This window comes from Channa argus, chromosome 13, assembly GCF_033026475.1.
Source record: "Channa argus isolate prfri chromosome 13, Channa argus male v1.0, whole genome shotgun sequence".
Classification (NCBI taxonomy): Eukaryota; Metazoa; Chordata; class Actinopteri; order Anabantiformes; family Channidae; genus Channa; species Channa argus.
Window position 1 is genome coordinate 19,352,714 of NC_090209.1, and position 16,640 is coordinate 19,369,353.

Sequence of the window (16,640 nt, forward strand, 5' to 3'; positions counted from 1 at the left end):
TTACATTTTTAAAATACATATACTAAAACCAACAATGCAATGCCTCTACTCCTGTAAAGGTCACTATGAATCCTAGATTAGTTTATACTCTGCTGTTGTCCAAAACCAATTAAAACAGTCTAAAGTAAGACAGTAAAAAGTTAGGTTTTTTGACAGCAACTGAGGTCTATAGCTTTTTTGAATATTGATTACTTTTGATTACTACCACCGAAGACACTTGACAACAAGTGATTCGAATTAGGGAATTTTGGAGAGCTGATTCTGAAGGAACCCGAGATGGGAGCAGCCCCATTCAACTACTGCCCAATAACCTGCCTCTGCACCACATGGAAGCTCCTGTCAGGCATCATAGGGGCTAAGATGAGTAGGTACATGGATCAATACATGAGCAGAGCCCAGAAAGGAATAAGTAGTAACATCAGAGGAGCAAAGCACCAGCTACTGGTAGTTAGAGCAGTCCCTCGGGACTGCATGACCAGACATACCAACCTGTGCACTGCCTGGATTGACTACAAGAAAGCCTATGACTCAATGCCTCACATGTGGATCCTGGAATGTTTGGAACTGTACAAGTTCAACAAGACACTTAAGAACCTTCATTGAGAACTCAATGGGGAAGTGGGAAACAACCCTACAGGACAACTTTAAACCAATTGCACAAGTCAACATCAAGTGTGGCACATACCAAGGAGATGCTCTGTCCCACTGCTGCTCTGCATAGGCCTGAACTACCCCCTCAGGTAAATCATCACCAAGAGTAGTGACCATCAGCCCCTTCCTGTACATGGATGACGTCAAGCTGTATGCTAGGACTGAACGAGACATTGACTCAGTGATCCATACCACCAGGATATATAGCCAGTGCATGTCATTTGGACTGGATAAGTATGGTCAGACGATACCAAGGAGAGAAAATGTAGTCATAACTGAGGGGATTGTACTACCAGAAGGCAAGATGGCAGATGTTGAGGATAGCACAAGTACCTTTGGGATCCCACAGGCAAATGGTAACCATGAGAGGCCACAAGGAAAACAGCTACTACCAAGTACTACCAAGGAGGCCGGGGATTAGTGAACATGAGAGCCAGTATCCAGGATGAAACAACCAAGATCCATGAGTACATCAGGAATATGACCCCATGTGATGACGCGCTTAGTAGATACCTCAGGCAGCAGAAACAGGGATTTCAGGAATCCTCGTTGAAGGACTTGTACTCGGCACATCTGTGCCGAGTACAAGTTGGAAGTCCCAAAGGCAAAATGGGACACACCTGCAAAGGTGGTGGAGAATGACAGAGCTAAGATCCTGTGGGACTTCCAGATACACACTGAAAAACTGGTAAGGGCCACCCAACCTGACATAGTTGTGGACAAACAGAAGAACAAGGCTGGTAGATGTAGCAATCTCAAGCGATAGCAACAGAAGGAAGAAGGAACATGACAAGCTGAAGATCAAGGGCTGAAAGAGGAGTTAGAAAAGATGTCAAAGGTGAGTGCACAATGGTATCCACCATAATAATAACACTCGAGGCTGTAACCCCAAACTGGGAGAGTGGCTCCAGCAGATTCTAGGAACAACATCTGAGAACTGTGTCCAGAAGTGTGCTGTCCTAAGAACAGCTAATATACTGCGCAGGACCCTCAAGCTGCAAGGGCCTCTAGTAGAGGATCCGGGCTTGAAGGAAGAAATAAGACCACCTCAAAAAGATTTTTTCTGAAAAAAGTAGTTATATGCACATCACTTAGATGAAAGGCAATTAGAAATAACATGAGTGATAAAATGTCGTCCCCAATAAATAATATTTTCAAAACTTTAATTCACATATTGATGGGTCATACTCACCACGTACCTGTTGTTTCACAATAAAATGCTCTAAAACGTCCTAATTTCAATAACTTGTTGTCGAGTCTCCCTAAAAAGTCATCAAAAAGTAAAAAAATCTTTAGACCTCAGTTGCTGTCAAAAAACCTGACTGTTGACTGTCTTGCCTTAGACTCTTGTACAATATAATGTTTAAGTTTATGCAACAATGTGTATCTCTGCTCCTTTCTGTGCCATTATAAGTCACAAGCAATGCAGCCCTGACTTCATATTCTCTCCCTTTTCTAATTTTATGCATTTCAGTCAGGCATGCTATTAATCATGTCTTTACTTCACCCTTTTGGGAATCCATCAGAATTAGGCTTCGTTGGGAAAAGTGAGTGGCAGACTGTCATTTCCAAATGAAAAGAGTGAAACACCAAATGATATCCTTTTTAATTATCACAAGGTGGGATTGACAAGTAATTAATTAAATGGTAATGATATACGCTGTCAAGCCTATTCAATCATCCCATGAAACAGCTTTTATTAATAGCATCATAAAAGGACAAAAGGAAGGGGCTTAATCACAATAATAGAGAATTGTGAAATCGTGGCAGGGACATTAACGTGTTTGGTTTTGCTGCAGTAAGAGGTTTTAAGGAAGCAAAACAGCAATTCCACTCAGATGATAGGAGTGTATAAACCATGACAATCTCCTTCTTGTGCTGATCGACTGGAAAGCTCCAATCTTTTATTGATTTCATCTGCTAAATCCATAATATTTGTCAGAGGAAAATGAAGAAGGCAGGCAGAAAGGCAGATGCATGTTTAAAAAGAAAAATGTTTAACCTTAACACCACTAAAAACTGTGCAGGAGCTCTGCATTTGGAACCTGGGGCTAACGTTTTGTAGCATCCATCAAAATCTATACTTATATTGTAATCTGCTACTAAGTCAAAGTAGAATTATCAGTATATTTAAGGAAGACGGAAAAGAGAAAATGTTGAACAACCCTTATAATGCATGACGTTATTATGATATAAGGCCTAGAGCTTTTCCAAAGAATGACACCAGGGACTGATTAATGGCTTGTTAACGCCGATTGTCTAGTGTCTAGTATGATCATTAGAAATTTAAGGATGCATGAAGGAAGCAGTGAATTATGGGTGACAGCAGGAATAAGCGGTTTTCACATGTGGTTTTCACATTTACAGTCTCACAGCCTCAAACCTGCAGGTACTAAATGTCAAACAATGATGCATTCTATTGTTTACAGTATGCTCGCATTTGCAGATGGTTATTTGTGCCTGCGTGCTTAACTTACCACTATCCTGCCAGCAGTTGGACTGGAGAATGCAGTTTTTCCAGCCTATAATTGTATTCATACCGTCAGTATGTAGACATTTACTTGCCATTATTCTGAAAATACAGCAATGCGATACTGATATTCATTCATGTCTGCTTTATTAACGAGTTTGTCAGTATTCTCATTTATTGCTACTTCATTATGGCTATTACCTGAAGGGTTGTGCAGAGCATGGCAAGTGTAGCAGAGTCTGGGTCATGCAAGGCTCCAACAGCACATACACTAATGATATGATTTAAAACAGCATGAAAAAAAGTTATTTACCACAACTTTATAATTCTGCACAATTTCTAGAATAACATTTTGACTTTTGAAATGTAATTGTATTTCTGATGGCATGTCTGTAGTTGAGGTACAGTTTGCTACTAAAAATGTATTTTCATTTAGCGAACTTGAATGTAACAAATTATGTGATCATATAACTTGTATCCTGAGAACTTGTAGAATATAAATAACAATTTAATAATGGGAGTTTTCACCATTTCCCACTGTTTATTATACATTTAATGCAAAGCACAACAATCACAGATGACAATCACATGTTTGTGGTGACAGAAATTGCTTTAAAGTCCTGGAAAGGTCTTGGCCAACATTTGTATGAACTCTGTATCTTTTAATTCTCCCCGTGAAGTCACACGTCACAAAGAAAACGTTATTTTAATAGGCCATAGGAAAAATGACCACTTTAATAGTATTATTGTCACTGAAACGAATTCCCAGCAATGTCTAAAAACAAGATTGATGAAAGGAGACATTGTGGTCAGAAACGCAAACCATGAACGAACACAGGCTGCACAGCTTTGTAGAACTGAGGGTTTCAGCAGAGGTTGGTTATAATTCTGTCAAAGTTTAACACTATGATTAATACCCTATGATTGATCAAACAAAAACTTTCACTATTTACGTTTTAGCAAAAATATAACTTATTTTGCCTTGTCTTACTTAGATTTCTATGACTGAACCCACATTTTTGTCTGAGCCAGCATCAGATGAGTTTATATTAAGCATTTGATGGGCCAACTCTACCTTTTACACATATGGCTTCAGTTTTGCTTCATAAAAAGGTAATATTAGCTGCACTGCCAGAAATTAAGACAGTGAGCGAGTTTTTAATTTCCAATTGGAAGCATGATGGTATTATCTGCCAGCAGTGAAATGGCCCATATGTGACAGAAGAAAAAGCCTATTGAAATGAAATGATTTTGCTGACTGTGAGTTGTAACTGTATTCATTTTCTCTTACCTTCACTTTGTCCCGAAGTAACACACACTCTCTCACAAACATCCACATACACAAAGCATACATCTGCTTCAGCACTGTAGAGAAGACAGATTAGAACCTTCTCCAGACCTCACAGTGTTCCTCACCTGCAGGAGCCTGATAAGCCCTGGAGAGAGTGACTGTTGCAGCAACAGACAGTGTAGAGAATCCTGCCTAAAGCTGGAACAAAATATCAGTGAAATTTACCTTACAATTAGTTTAGCTCGGTGACTTCCCTAAGGGGTGCACACATAGTATGCCTCACTCATTAAAAGCTCTTGCTGTTGGCACATTAGGGCCTGACTCTATCAACCTTGCTTTTAGCCCTGAGGTGAGATAGAGTCTGCTTATTCTGAAAGGTCAGTGGCCTGGAAGAAATCGAATATTGCCGACTACTTTGAAACCCCTTGATGCTTACTCCCATTTGTTCTGGGGGCGAGTAAATCAGTGGTTTGCTGCTTTAACCTCAAAAACTGCCAGCAGAGCAAAGAGGGCGGGCAGGTGGGTTAGTGCCGAGTAGGGACATTGTCATGCAACAGCGAGAGGTAGTCAATAAATTTGATAGAGTTCAGCCCTGTGGCTCTTTGTTCACAATTACTTTTCTCGGCACAGACAACACAGAGCAGGAAACACTGTGCTGGGCTTTGTCGCTTTAATCCAAACCTGGAGTATTAGCTTACATTGAAGTGATGAGGGTCATCAGCTCTGTTTTAACGATCTGCCGGGATGAGTCAGCAGTTACGGACGGATAATATGACCAAGACAAAGACATCCATGTCAACCTGGATTAGCAATAAAGTAGGTGTTATCTAATAAGGTTAATGATGGTTCCAGTGATAAGCGATTAATTACAATGATTAAATCAGAGGGTCATAATTGGGTTCAACATCTATCCATTTGTCTTATTGTGGACACATAGCACGGGATTTTCATCTTATCACGTTCCTTGCAGGCTTATTGTGTAATTCTATCCATCATTAAAGCATATTTCGACACAAAAGAAAGCAGGCTGAAAGGCTCATAATGAGGGATTGGGAATGAAATCACTTTTTGTTCATAGCAATATTTGGGAAATACAAGTCAAACAAACACATTCAGCTTAGTCGTGTGGCCAGGGAAGGGTGATGGATGATGAGGGGAATGCGTTGGGACTGCAGACACCTCACCCATTAATCTGCAGAACGGCGCTGTCTGTGTCTGTTTGCATGGCAACACCAGCTCTCCATTACTCATTTAGCTTCGGCCCATTATCAGTTTGTTGATGAAGGAGTTTGCTTCTAAAAGATTTGGAGGGTACTTCTGGCTCCCCTTCTAAAACTCCTACAAGCGCATTGAAGTGTCAGTTCTGGGTGATAAAGCTACTTAATTGCTGCACTCACCATATTTCATATGAAAGCACCCTGAATGAGGTACACCACAGTCTCTTGGAAAAAGCTAAAACATCTTATACCACAATTATCTACCTCAGTTCGGTTTGCTGTAATATTCCAAAGGCTAGAAACTGATGGGAGTAATGGTAGCAATGTGTCAAAGTGCAGTGTAATTTAAAGAGCCATAAACTTTAGTTTTAATTACTTATTCAGTCAACTGTTGTAAATTGTATGTAACAGATTTTAAGTGCTGCCCTTAGTAAACCTTTCAATTGCACAAAACAAGTCTTTTGACCTGTGGTATTTGAAAATGCTCTTGCTAAGATAGCTGCAGGTTGGTGTTATGGTTGTGACTGTGAGCATCTGTCACACTCCGCATTGGGCGTTATGGGTGTAATGCTCTGCTCAGAAGTGTAAGCAAGCTTTTCGCCACAGTTACTGTAGGGGGCTCTGCACAGGACAAATTAACGTTGGAAGACCAACTAATCAACAATCATTTACAGTCTTAGTACAAGTGCACCCTGGAGTGCTTACTTATTCACTTACCTTTAAAGGGGCGGTTAATGATGATTAACAGAAACTGGAAAACAAATAAGTATGAAATCTAAAGGCTGTCTGGTTTTGCTGCAAAACCAAGGTGTAAACTGCCCCCTTCAAACGGTGACTCAAAGCGTCTGTCATGGCATTTATGAATAGTGTGAAGGACAATTCCAAAATGTATTCAAAATTATTCTTTAAAAGTAGGAACTCAAACGATGTGGCCACCCTTCTCTCTCAGGCATAATGGTAGCTGTTTGCACGTGATACTTAAAAGCTTGATGTTGAATTGTCAAACTGCATCTCTGACACCGAGGACTCAGCTAAACCTGCCAGCACTAACCCTCAGTCAGTGTGAAATTCATCATGTTTCCAGCATTCTGTGTGCAGATCTCTTTCATTGCAATTTCAGGGCACTAATTAACCACTGTATGCTTATCTCCATGTATTGATCCTGCCTTAAGTCTTCTTAGCCAGGGTTTAATCTGGACTGTGTTTATTTTGGCACTGAAAAGAACTTTGGCCTAAAATTGTCTATTTTATCTGTGTTTGGCAAAACTGCCCAGATTCGGCTTCAGATCTCTGTTTGGCTTCTTATTTCCAAAGTGGCAGACACCCAAATCTCCAGTCACTGCTTGAATTGAATAGAATTGGATCAAAACAACAGTTAGAAATCGTCAATATGCCAATATTGTGTGTGTGTGAGAGAGAGAGTGAGAGAGAGAGAGAGAACTTTGCTTTGATGTTTTCTCCTTGACTTACATTTTTGCTGCCTTGTACCTCACTAGTAAAGCGTCTGCTAAATGTGTACATGTAAATATATATTTATGTATGTATGCATGTATTTATGTATTAAAAAGGGGGATATGCAGTGTTATAACGCACATGTAATTACCAACTATGGTACTTTAGTCTTTTCAGTTCAACACGCTGATGTGAAATACCTTAAAGCAAGAGATGTAATAACCTCTGCAGTTCTTACACTTGACACCTGCAGGCAAAAGGTGTTTTTTTATTTTATTCCTGCAGTTTGTGTTTCCTCCTCTGTCACAGTCACTGATAGATAACAATTGTGTTTAAAGACAGTGGATGAACCATGTAGGAATTACAGCAATGTTTTTATTTTTTATTTTTATTTTTTTGTGGGGCAACCTATTTGGTGGCTCATAAATATTTGTCCATGTGTTAGTTTTACTTTAGGTTATTTTTAAGTTAACAGAGAAACTCTTTAGAGTTTGAAGTATGGCATATGAATTTGTTACCTATGTATCTGTCAGTATGTCAGAAGAGTGGTCAGTCACCTCATCTGAATCCAGCATGTATTTCACTTGCTGAAGGCAATATGGTCCAAAAACAAGCAGGAACTGAGCACAGCTGCAGTAGAGACCCAGCAGAGCATCACCAAGGAAGAAACTTAACATCTGTTGATGTCTGTGAGCTGCTGGCTTTTGAAAAACCTTGACTGCAAAGGTTTTGCAACCCAGTATTAAAAGTGACTTTTTATGATGGTGTTCCAATATGTTCGATGAAAACCGACACTAAAAACACATTTTTCCTATTTAATTTAAAAGTCACTGTGGTGACTTCAAACTGATGAAAATTATGTCACTCTTCAAACGTATAGCTGTATATTCTCCAGCTGCCGCCTTTCCTTCAGGTGAAGGTGTAGGGTAAGACAATTTGCTTTATTAGATTGTGTGGAGGTGTATACAGTGGATTTTCATGATTATTGCACATTTTTTGTAAATACTTACTTAAAAGCAAGTTCTAAGGTGCTTTCATATGTAAATGTAATCAAACAGGTGATATCAGACTGTATCTCTGTCTTACAGGGTGCCCAGTGGAACATGGCAGGAGAAGGGCAGCAGACGTGAGGCCATCTCTTTCTCACATCATCATACCTCAGGAAGTCACCAGTGGCTTCAGAGGAGGAAGTCTTTCCTCAAGAAACATGCTCCAACTCAATGGTAAACGCTTTAGTCCACAGCTCACTGATTTCTGCCAGTTTTAATAGTCTAAAATATTAATTAAGTTTAATTTCATTAACTGTGTTTCTGTTTTTCTGCACTCACCTTTAGCGTTGTGTCTAAACACACGTGTTTGTGGATGTTCTATGCCACAGCTTAATTATCGCCTTTCATTTGAGGCAGCGACCATGCTCCTTCCTTGATCAAGTCAAACAGATCTATTTCACATTCTGTCTATTGGCTGCACCACTGAACCACTCAATTTTCAGCCTAATTGAGCTTGCAGAAGCATCTCTGGTGGCTAGCCACAGTCCTATTTTTATTTTGTGTGTATGAGTGTGTGTTTGTGTGCTTGCCAAGTCCAAGCAGAGGTACACATTGGGGAAGCCAATTTTTTCCTCAAGTAGACAAGCTGTCACCAGTCAACTGATGTGTATTTCTAAATTTGTCCTCCAATGTAGACTATGACTGAAACATACACAAAGAGGTATCAGAAAAGAAAAAGCAGTTGAAATCAAGCAGATAATTGCTGTTAAAATGATTTGCAGTAGGCCTGGCAGGTCTAGAATTATGCTCCCTATTTCATAAACATTTGTTCGTACAGTAGTAGACCACGTACTAATATACTTATTACCAAAAAAGCATTTGGAAACGTGCTATGTAAATCATGTATACAAATAATTCATACACAGGTGCATTCAAATGTATTCTCCAAACTGTTGCGCTCGTTCATTGAGAGCTCCTGTTACTGTGCAACCACAGCCTGTCTGTGCTTTGTTTCTTACCCATCTCACCCTTCCTCCCCACCACCACCACCGCCACCTCTCCACTGCTTTTGTCTCTCTTACACACTTTGCTCTCTCCACTTCACCTCCCTTTGCCATTTAAACAGACAATGAGCCTAGTTGCTTTCACTATAGTCTAGTTGCTGCAGTAAACCACGCTGAACAGAGCAGCAGCACTGGGTTTTGTGCATGTGAAGTCATTTTTCCTGCCCTACTCCTGTCTTCCTGTAGCTTTGAAGGAAGCAGTGCAAGTGGACACTATCTCGTTAGGTGACTTGCAGTTGGCCCAGGGCCTTTCCGATAAGGAGACTTGGGAAGCATGTTTAGGGATAAAGAGCGATACTAGGAGAGGAAACCAGAGACAGAAACGAAAATCCCAAACGAGTTCCCAAACTTTAGAAATGCATTTATGTATCACTGCAACATGTGTCATAAAATATATATCAAGAATTACCCCAACAATAAATGTAACAATTAAATACATGGTTGTGTTAGGAAACACTGCAAACACACAAGCACAAAGTCAGAAAGGAGGAGTCACTGAACAAAACGGGTCAGTTTCAGCACAATGATAAACTGCTAAACGCACTAGAAATGTAATATCCCTAGTAATATATTTGTAGCACACAGTAGCTATTTGAATCAGTTTTCTTAATTGTATTGTGTTTTATTCATTTGTTTTTCATAATTTGCAAGTTTTGTGAATACCTGTATGTGTAGAGCTCTCTACACGAGTGATATTGAAAGTTGTGATATACCTATGCTATTTGCATAAGAAGAAGCAAAAAACAAACAAAAAATAATCCTCAAATGTTAAACAATGTCTAAACATATGCAGCTACTTTTGCTATTGTATGATTTTCCAGTTCTGAAATAGTGTTGAGGTTTCATGACAAACCATGAGTAATTCAGGTTGGTAACAGGTTCGTAATTTTTGTAATATAATGAGTTTGGTTTATTGTGCAGTCATAAGTTTGATAATGTCACCAACGAGCTTACAATAAATGTAGAGCTACTCTATACAAGCCTCATGTCTGTTGTGCCGCTGCCATGCTCTTTTCTTTTCACATCTCCCGATCCTGTTCTCGATTCACTGACATGCCACTTTTCTCTCTGCCCTGTGCTGCTCATTTCTGTCAAAGACTTGTGGCAACTTTTAGTCACTTTCCACATACTAAACAAACGCACTACAAACTAAGTGGAGGTGGAGTAAAGCTGTTTTTATACATCAAACATAAGATTTTGGGTTTCAGCTTAGTTAATGTCTGATTGTTGTTTAAAGTGCAAGATTAGGCAAATTCGCTTGTCAACGCTGTTATAGAACATGGGTCATTTGCATGATCCAGTTCAAATGAGGACAGATTATTTAGTGACTAGCAGATGAATCATGTGTTTTAATTAGGTATTTTGCTGCTTGCAGAGGATACATAGCAATGGAGGTGAAAGATAATTTGGGAGGAGATAGAGAGTCTGTTTTCCCAGCAGAAGGGCTTTGGCCCAGTTGTAGTGGTGCCAGTTGTGTGACTGGACTGTTGACTGTGTACAAGCTGTTGTTTCTTGTGCTCCAACAATACTTTAATCTGTCAGCGCCGCTCTCCCTTGGACATTTGGAAGGTTTTTAGAACATATGGTCAAAATGGCAAAGAGATTAGATTCCACACTGTTCAGTAAATATATTCATGATTGCGGCCTGTTTCTCCTTCACAGCAAGGAACGCTGCACAAGCACACAGGCTGGAGATGGATGGGAATCGCGTGCCATTGCTGAGACGTGGAATCAGAGCTGACTTCATGCCGGGGGAGCACGACCTAAACGAGCCTGACAGCGAGCGCCGCAAGCTCAACTGCATGGCTGCCGTGCATCAACGGGAGGGCAGGGGGCAACTTAAAGCAGCTAAGAGCATGGTGAGGTCAATCTTTTCACCTAAGTCGGTTGGGATCCAAAAATAGCTGCATATCTTTGAAGCCGAGCCGCAATAGTCTGTCTGTCTGTGTCGTCTTCACTTGAATCTCAGACAGACAACAGAGCAACAGCTTTCACTCTTGCTCTCTAACATGTCATAAGGGAGCCCTCATCGAGGCGTGCATTTTCTCCCAGACAGCCTGCCAGTGTTACAATTCTCACAGCGACGTGACCTTTAGCCCTCTGTGTTTTAGTGACTGTGCAGGAAGGTGTTAATTGTTCTTCTGCCCAAAACCACATCTTGTTCTTTCATGGGTGCACATGCTTTTGGCAGTGGTGCATGCCTGTCTGAGACATTTTACACATTACATTTCCTCTGATAAGACCTGTGTTTTAGTTGCTTCACACCACGCTAACAGCCAACTCTATGTGGAATACAAGTGAGTTCTGCTCTCACAGGAAAAGGATTTTTAGAAGTGCCTTGCAATTCAATTTGGATTGGACTTTTCTGGGCTAATAGCCATGACTTCATTTCCACCATGTTTATCCCCAGCATAACTTCAGTGAACTACACTGAAAACCTCAGTATTTTATTTTCTCACGCACTTAACTTTACAACCCTTATTTTGAAATTAAATTTGAGGTGTTTAATTTATTTTTAAGACAACGGTACCTACTGGCCAGAATCCCTGGCAGCATGAGTCCAGCAGGTGGTACCACACCACGGGTCCGTATTTAGTTGAATGAGACACATCTATGAGACCTTTATAAGTCTACAGACATTTATGGACATACAGACACTGTATATCCTAATATGAACACAAAACCTTTTCTGTTCTTCCATCTACATTGGATCTCAGATGCACATAAATATTAGGAAAAACCATACCTTACCTTACCAATATCTGGTCATAGTATTCCAAAGCTGGAGGAAAGCTTGGCTCTATGGAAATCTGCTGGAAAAATATAATTATTATACAGTTTTGAAAAGGTCATTTCATGTTCGCAACACTGAAATCTAAAGGAAAGTGTGTATTGTTAAACTCTTATGCTTGTAAAGCATTAATTCCAGCTACACCATGTTTCAGCTCTGACATGTAATCACAATGTTATATTGATAATTGGAGTTTATTATGTGCCTTGGAATAGTTACTGAAATGTCATGGATACAATTCGGGTTTGGAATCTGGGACCAGTGAAACTTCACTAAAGATGAGTCCAACTGTTTTAACGTAGGCAATAGTTTAATCAGATAGCAGTGTGTTAGTACTGCTGAAATGGTGGTTTTATTCTTTTACATCACATTGTAAAAATGTTATGATAATGTGCCGTGCCGACATTCTTTTCAGCCTTTGCCTTTGTTGTTTGATGTTAGGATTGGACTAAGGAAGCCCAGTTGACCAGAGAAGCTTACATCAAACCCAGTGAAGAGCGCAGTAAGGTGGAGACCATTGCAAATATGCTAAGCCAGGCCATCACCACCCAGTACCTGCTGTACGCCAGCCTGGGCTCTGCTGAGTACATGGAGTTTGTACTTAAAAATCCTTTCAATGTACCTCAGACGGTCACCATTCACAGTGATGACCCTGAGCTCAGGTGAGACCCTCAAAACTTCTGCTTTACAGTAGATTCCAGGTGAGAACCCCACCTTCCCCTGATTGCAGAAAACCTGTGTGTATGTGCATTACTTGTTTCATATTTAAAATTGGGTGTGTCCTTAGTCTAGCACACCAACTGGGACCATGTGCGCGCTTATGTCTTTTTCCATTATCAGACCGTAACAAGCTATGCACCACCGTGAAACTGTGTTCACACATTCTGGATGTGTTTCCAAAGTTGATAGTGGAGCTCTAAAGACTATTCTGAGAAATGATGCTACGTGCTCACACTTTGCCCCCAACACCCCTCCCACCCCACCACCATGTGACACTAGCCGTGTTGGCATCCAGGGTTGCCTATCACACCATGTGAATACAAAGCAGTAGGTAACAGTAAGTAACAGTGTAGAAACAATGTTCTGGAGACAATCCAATATAAAAAAAAAATTATATGATCAGGAGAAAATGGCATGAAGTAACAATGTAATTTAAGTTATTTATGGACAACCAGTCGTGCAAAACAGAGACATGCAGGAAAAACTGCTGAATGAATAATATATAAACACACCAAATGCGGCAATAATGGAAAGTCAGTACAGTGTTTGCTTGATTGACTATGTTTTTTCAGGTTGTGGGAATTACAGTAATATTACATCTCAATCTGTTTTCGTTTTTTAAATGATTTGTGTAGGTGTGTTCTAATTAGTGTGTTTGCATGTGTGAACTTGAACTAGATTTATTTACTGTTTTGACAGATCTCGTTGTGTAGTGTGTGTACTTTTATTTATGAAAAAAAAACAAAGTATTAATTATTTAGTAATAATAGCAGCCCCACTTTCAAACGCACGTATGTGTCCTCATGATTAAATGAAATCACTACTGACTTTTTCAGTTTCTTACCTAAGTTATGTTAGAGCATTTTAGTGTTTTTCACACACCAGCTGTAGTTCTGTGAACAAAGAATATTTCAGCTCCTTCGGCAGCACAAACACGTATCTTTGACACAGATGTAGATATAATGAAATATAATTAAATCATGCACAACAGCCATTTTGGTTGATGTTTACTGGAACACTTCTTGATATTCATGCATGTTTGTTTCTTCAGTTAGCGTCATTACTAATTCGAATCTCCACAGTGAATCTTTTGTTATAAATTCTGCTCATGCTTCAGTTTTGGAATAACATATTTTAAGTTGATCAACAAAAGCTGGAGTCCACTGTGAATGAATCATTGTGGTATTAGCTCAAACAACAGGCCTTCTAAGTCTAATTTAAAGTCATCAATCTCTGCATCTGTCCTCTCACCAGCTTAGCGCCCTGGTAATTTATTTATATATTTCCTGTTGAGGCAGTGTGACACTTTACACCAAACCGTCTGCCACCTCTACCAAGAGCGAGAAACATGTAAATTATACACGAACAATCTACTTTTGGTGTGTTTCCATTGCAGTGCTGTGGGTTTTAAGAATCAGATTTATTTAACTCAGATTGGGACAATTCACTCAGCAAAACGCAGCCATAATCACACTGGTATTGTATTTATGATTTGCAGTACTGTTATGCAAATTGCTGTTATGTTCAGTGTGATATCTACATAACATTTTTTAAATATTGTTAATATTTATAATGTGTAAAACAAAATTTTCTAATTTTACTGAAACGTGTAGATGACGCAAACATGTCTGATTAATTATTTTGCTCAACAACCTGCATAATTATTTTACCCATTTGTACTGCAGTTCTTACAGACTCATTCTAAAGACTAATTTGCCACTAAGCAGCACTGTAAGCTGCCATCACATGACACAGGATGACTGTGTATTTGTAGAAAAGACTGGAGCTTCATGATTGATACAGTTTTACTACTGCAGTATTGCTTTTCAAGATTTGACTTCTACTTTTAGCAATGACGGTTATTGTAGCAGTGCTGAGGTTTGATGGAGATTTTTTTTGTGTCATAAAAAAACAATAGGCTTCAGTTCGCCAACGCACACAAGCACAAAACTTCAGGCTGTCCCTGGAATCTCTGTTGAGAACAGAAGGTTGATTTTGTTGAGAATTCAAGAGGAATCCTTGGATCTGAATTCCAGGTGTTTATCCGTCATCTACAGTATCTGCATTGTCTCTTGTTAGGATATGCAGAATTAAATAACTGGACTTTAATGAGCCACTTGTCAAAGCTCATTATTTGTTTTAGGTGATGTGCTGGTGATGTGCTGGCCATCACTGGATATCAGGTACCAGGCTTTGCTGTTATAAATTTGCTGCAGATGAAGACAGGCAAAACCCTTTTCTAGCCCCAACTTGCACTAGCCTACCTTACACTGACTTAACATACTTTGCAGCTACTTTTACTCTCTCGCAGAAAAAGAATAACCTAGTCATATTAAATCTGCTCAGCATAAGCCACTATTTTAGGCTTTCATCTAAATGCCACAGGGCTCTCAGTAGTCCAGATGTTCTCTCTGTTTATCTAACTTCATTAGTCCTACTCAAAGTTACCAGTTACCTCAGAAACCGAATTAGTTTTTTAGGCTATTGATATGCTAATTAGTATTGGTATATATGGTATATGGTATTACTGTACCATGTGCTGAGTTAACAGACATACTGACTGGGCTTTGACCAAACAACAAATGTCATAAGCCAACAAGTATCCCAAGCAATATTCATCCTATCTTGATAATCCATCAAAATTGCCAAGACTATTTATATAACTCACCTTAGCAAGCAACACACCATAGGCTTCTGTTTAGAGCCTTGATTATTTCTGCACTGTCAAGTGTTTTCGTGGCAATATGTACACAAACGACACAACTGGCCCCTGTGCCTTATAAACCGCATGGCCTGCAGCTTCATCAGTGTAGGAATCTTACTCTGCTGTTACTTCCTTGTCAATATTCCAACCAATATTTGACAAAGCACGCGTTCCTGAGAACATAATCAAAGCCTTGGGTTAGTTCTTACCTCTTTAGAAACAAATACTGACCCGCAACGTGAAATTCTACATGAGTCTTTGAAGGGAAAGTGCTTATAGAGAGGCTGTTACTTTGATGTCTGCAGTAGTTTGGTGCCCAGAGGCCCAGAGGCTCCTTATGACATGGACGACACATTTGCTACCTGTTGCGATCCATTTTGCATGAAATCCTTTTACACTTGGCCTCGCAGAGCCTAGTGTGAGTAATTGCTGATGGCCAGCTGAGAGTAAGAGACTGTACAGCCCCTCTGTTACAGTCCATGCTTCTCCTTTTCTCACTGTCTCATCGCTCTCATTATCTGTTTTCCTCTCTGTGCTTTCTAAGCTCTGCTTTCTGTCCTATTTTTTTAAAGAATTAACATGGTTTTTAATGGAGGTGAAGCTCACCACAGGCACTCTTTGTTGTCATGATAAGCCACAGGGAAAGTTTAGAATTCTAAATGCACAGGTGGGAATCCACAAATACATTTCATTGAATTGACATCTCTTCCTAAAGTTAGTGAGGTGGGGCCTTTAAAAAATCCATAAACCTTCCCTCTCTTAGTGAGAAAAGTTTTCCTCTCCATACCAATGGGGTGGAATCTTTGAAGTTTAAAGAAACAGGCCCCCTTATGCAATTGGGCATGAAATTTGTGCACTCAAAGAAAAGAAGAAAGAGTGCAGACATGGCCTTCCACTGTTGGAATATGCTGTCTGTTCCTGTTTCTTTCTCACTGGAAATCCATTTGTAGAGGTTTGAAGAGGGCCCTTCACAGACCTCTATACACATATGTAGGATGCAAGGTCAGTGTTGTTTTTGATGAATTACCAGATCTCTTACAGAGATTAGGTCCAGTATGTAAAGAATATTTTTTATGGTTTTCCATGGCCAAACATAGAAGATGAAGGTTTTTCCCGTCGTCTGGACAATGCTTTTCCAACTGAACCTTCACTGATTTTATTATGTGCATCTCTGACATGGTAAAAGACTACAACTAGTGCTGTATCATATATTTTTATCAATAATTTTATTATTCATTAATAATAATTAATAATAATCTAAATGTAATTTTAATGCTATTAATGAGGAAGA

The 16,640-nt window shown here is 39.6% G+C and overlaps 1 protein-coding gene across 3 annotated transcripts in view; it reads left to right on the plus strand.

Moving 5' to 3' along the window:
* nphp4 (nephronophthisis 4) overlaps positions 1–16,640 on the plus strand; it is a 138,237-nt gene that overhangs the window by 108,125 nt on the left and 13,472 nt on the right. For all 3 annotated transcript variants that reach the window (XM_067525908.1, XM_067525905.1, XM_067525907.1), the window contains 3 exons: positions 8,170–8,304; positions 10,797–10,993; positions 12,367–12,587. In XM_067525908.1, coding sequence (XP_067382009.1) covers positions 8,170–8,304; positions 10,797–10,993; positions 12,367–12,587 — 553 coding nt within the window. The remainder of the gene's footprint in view (positions 1–8,169; positions 8,305–10,796; positions 10,994–12,366; positions 12,588–16,640) is intronic.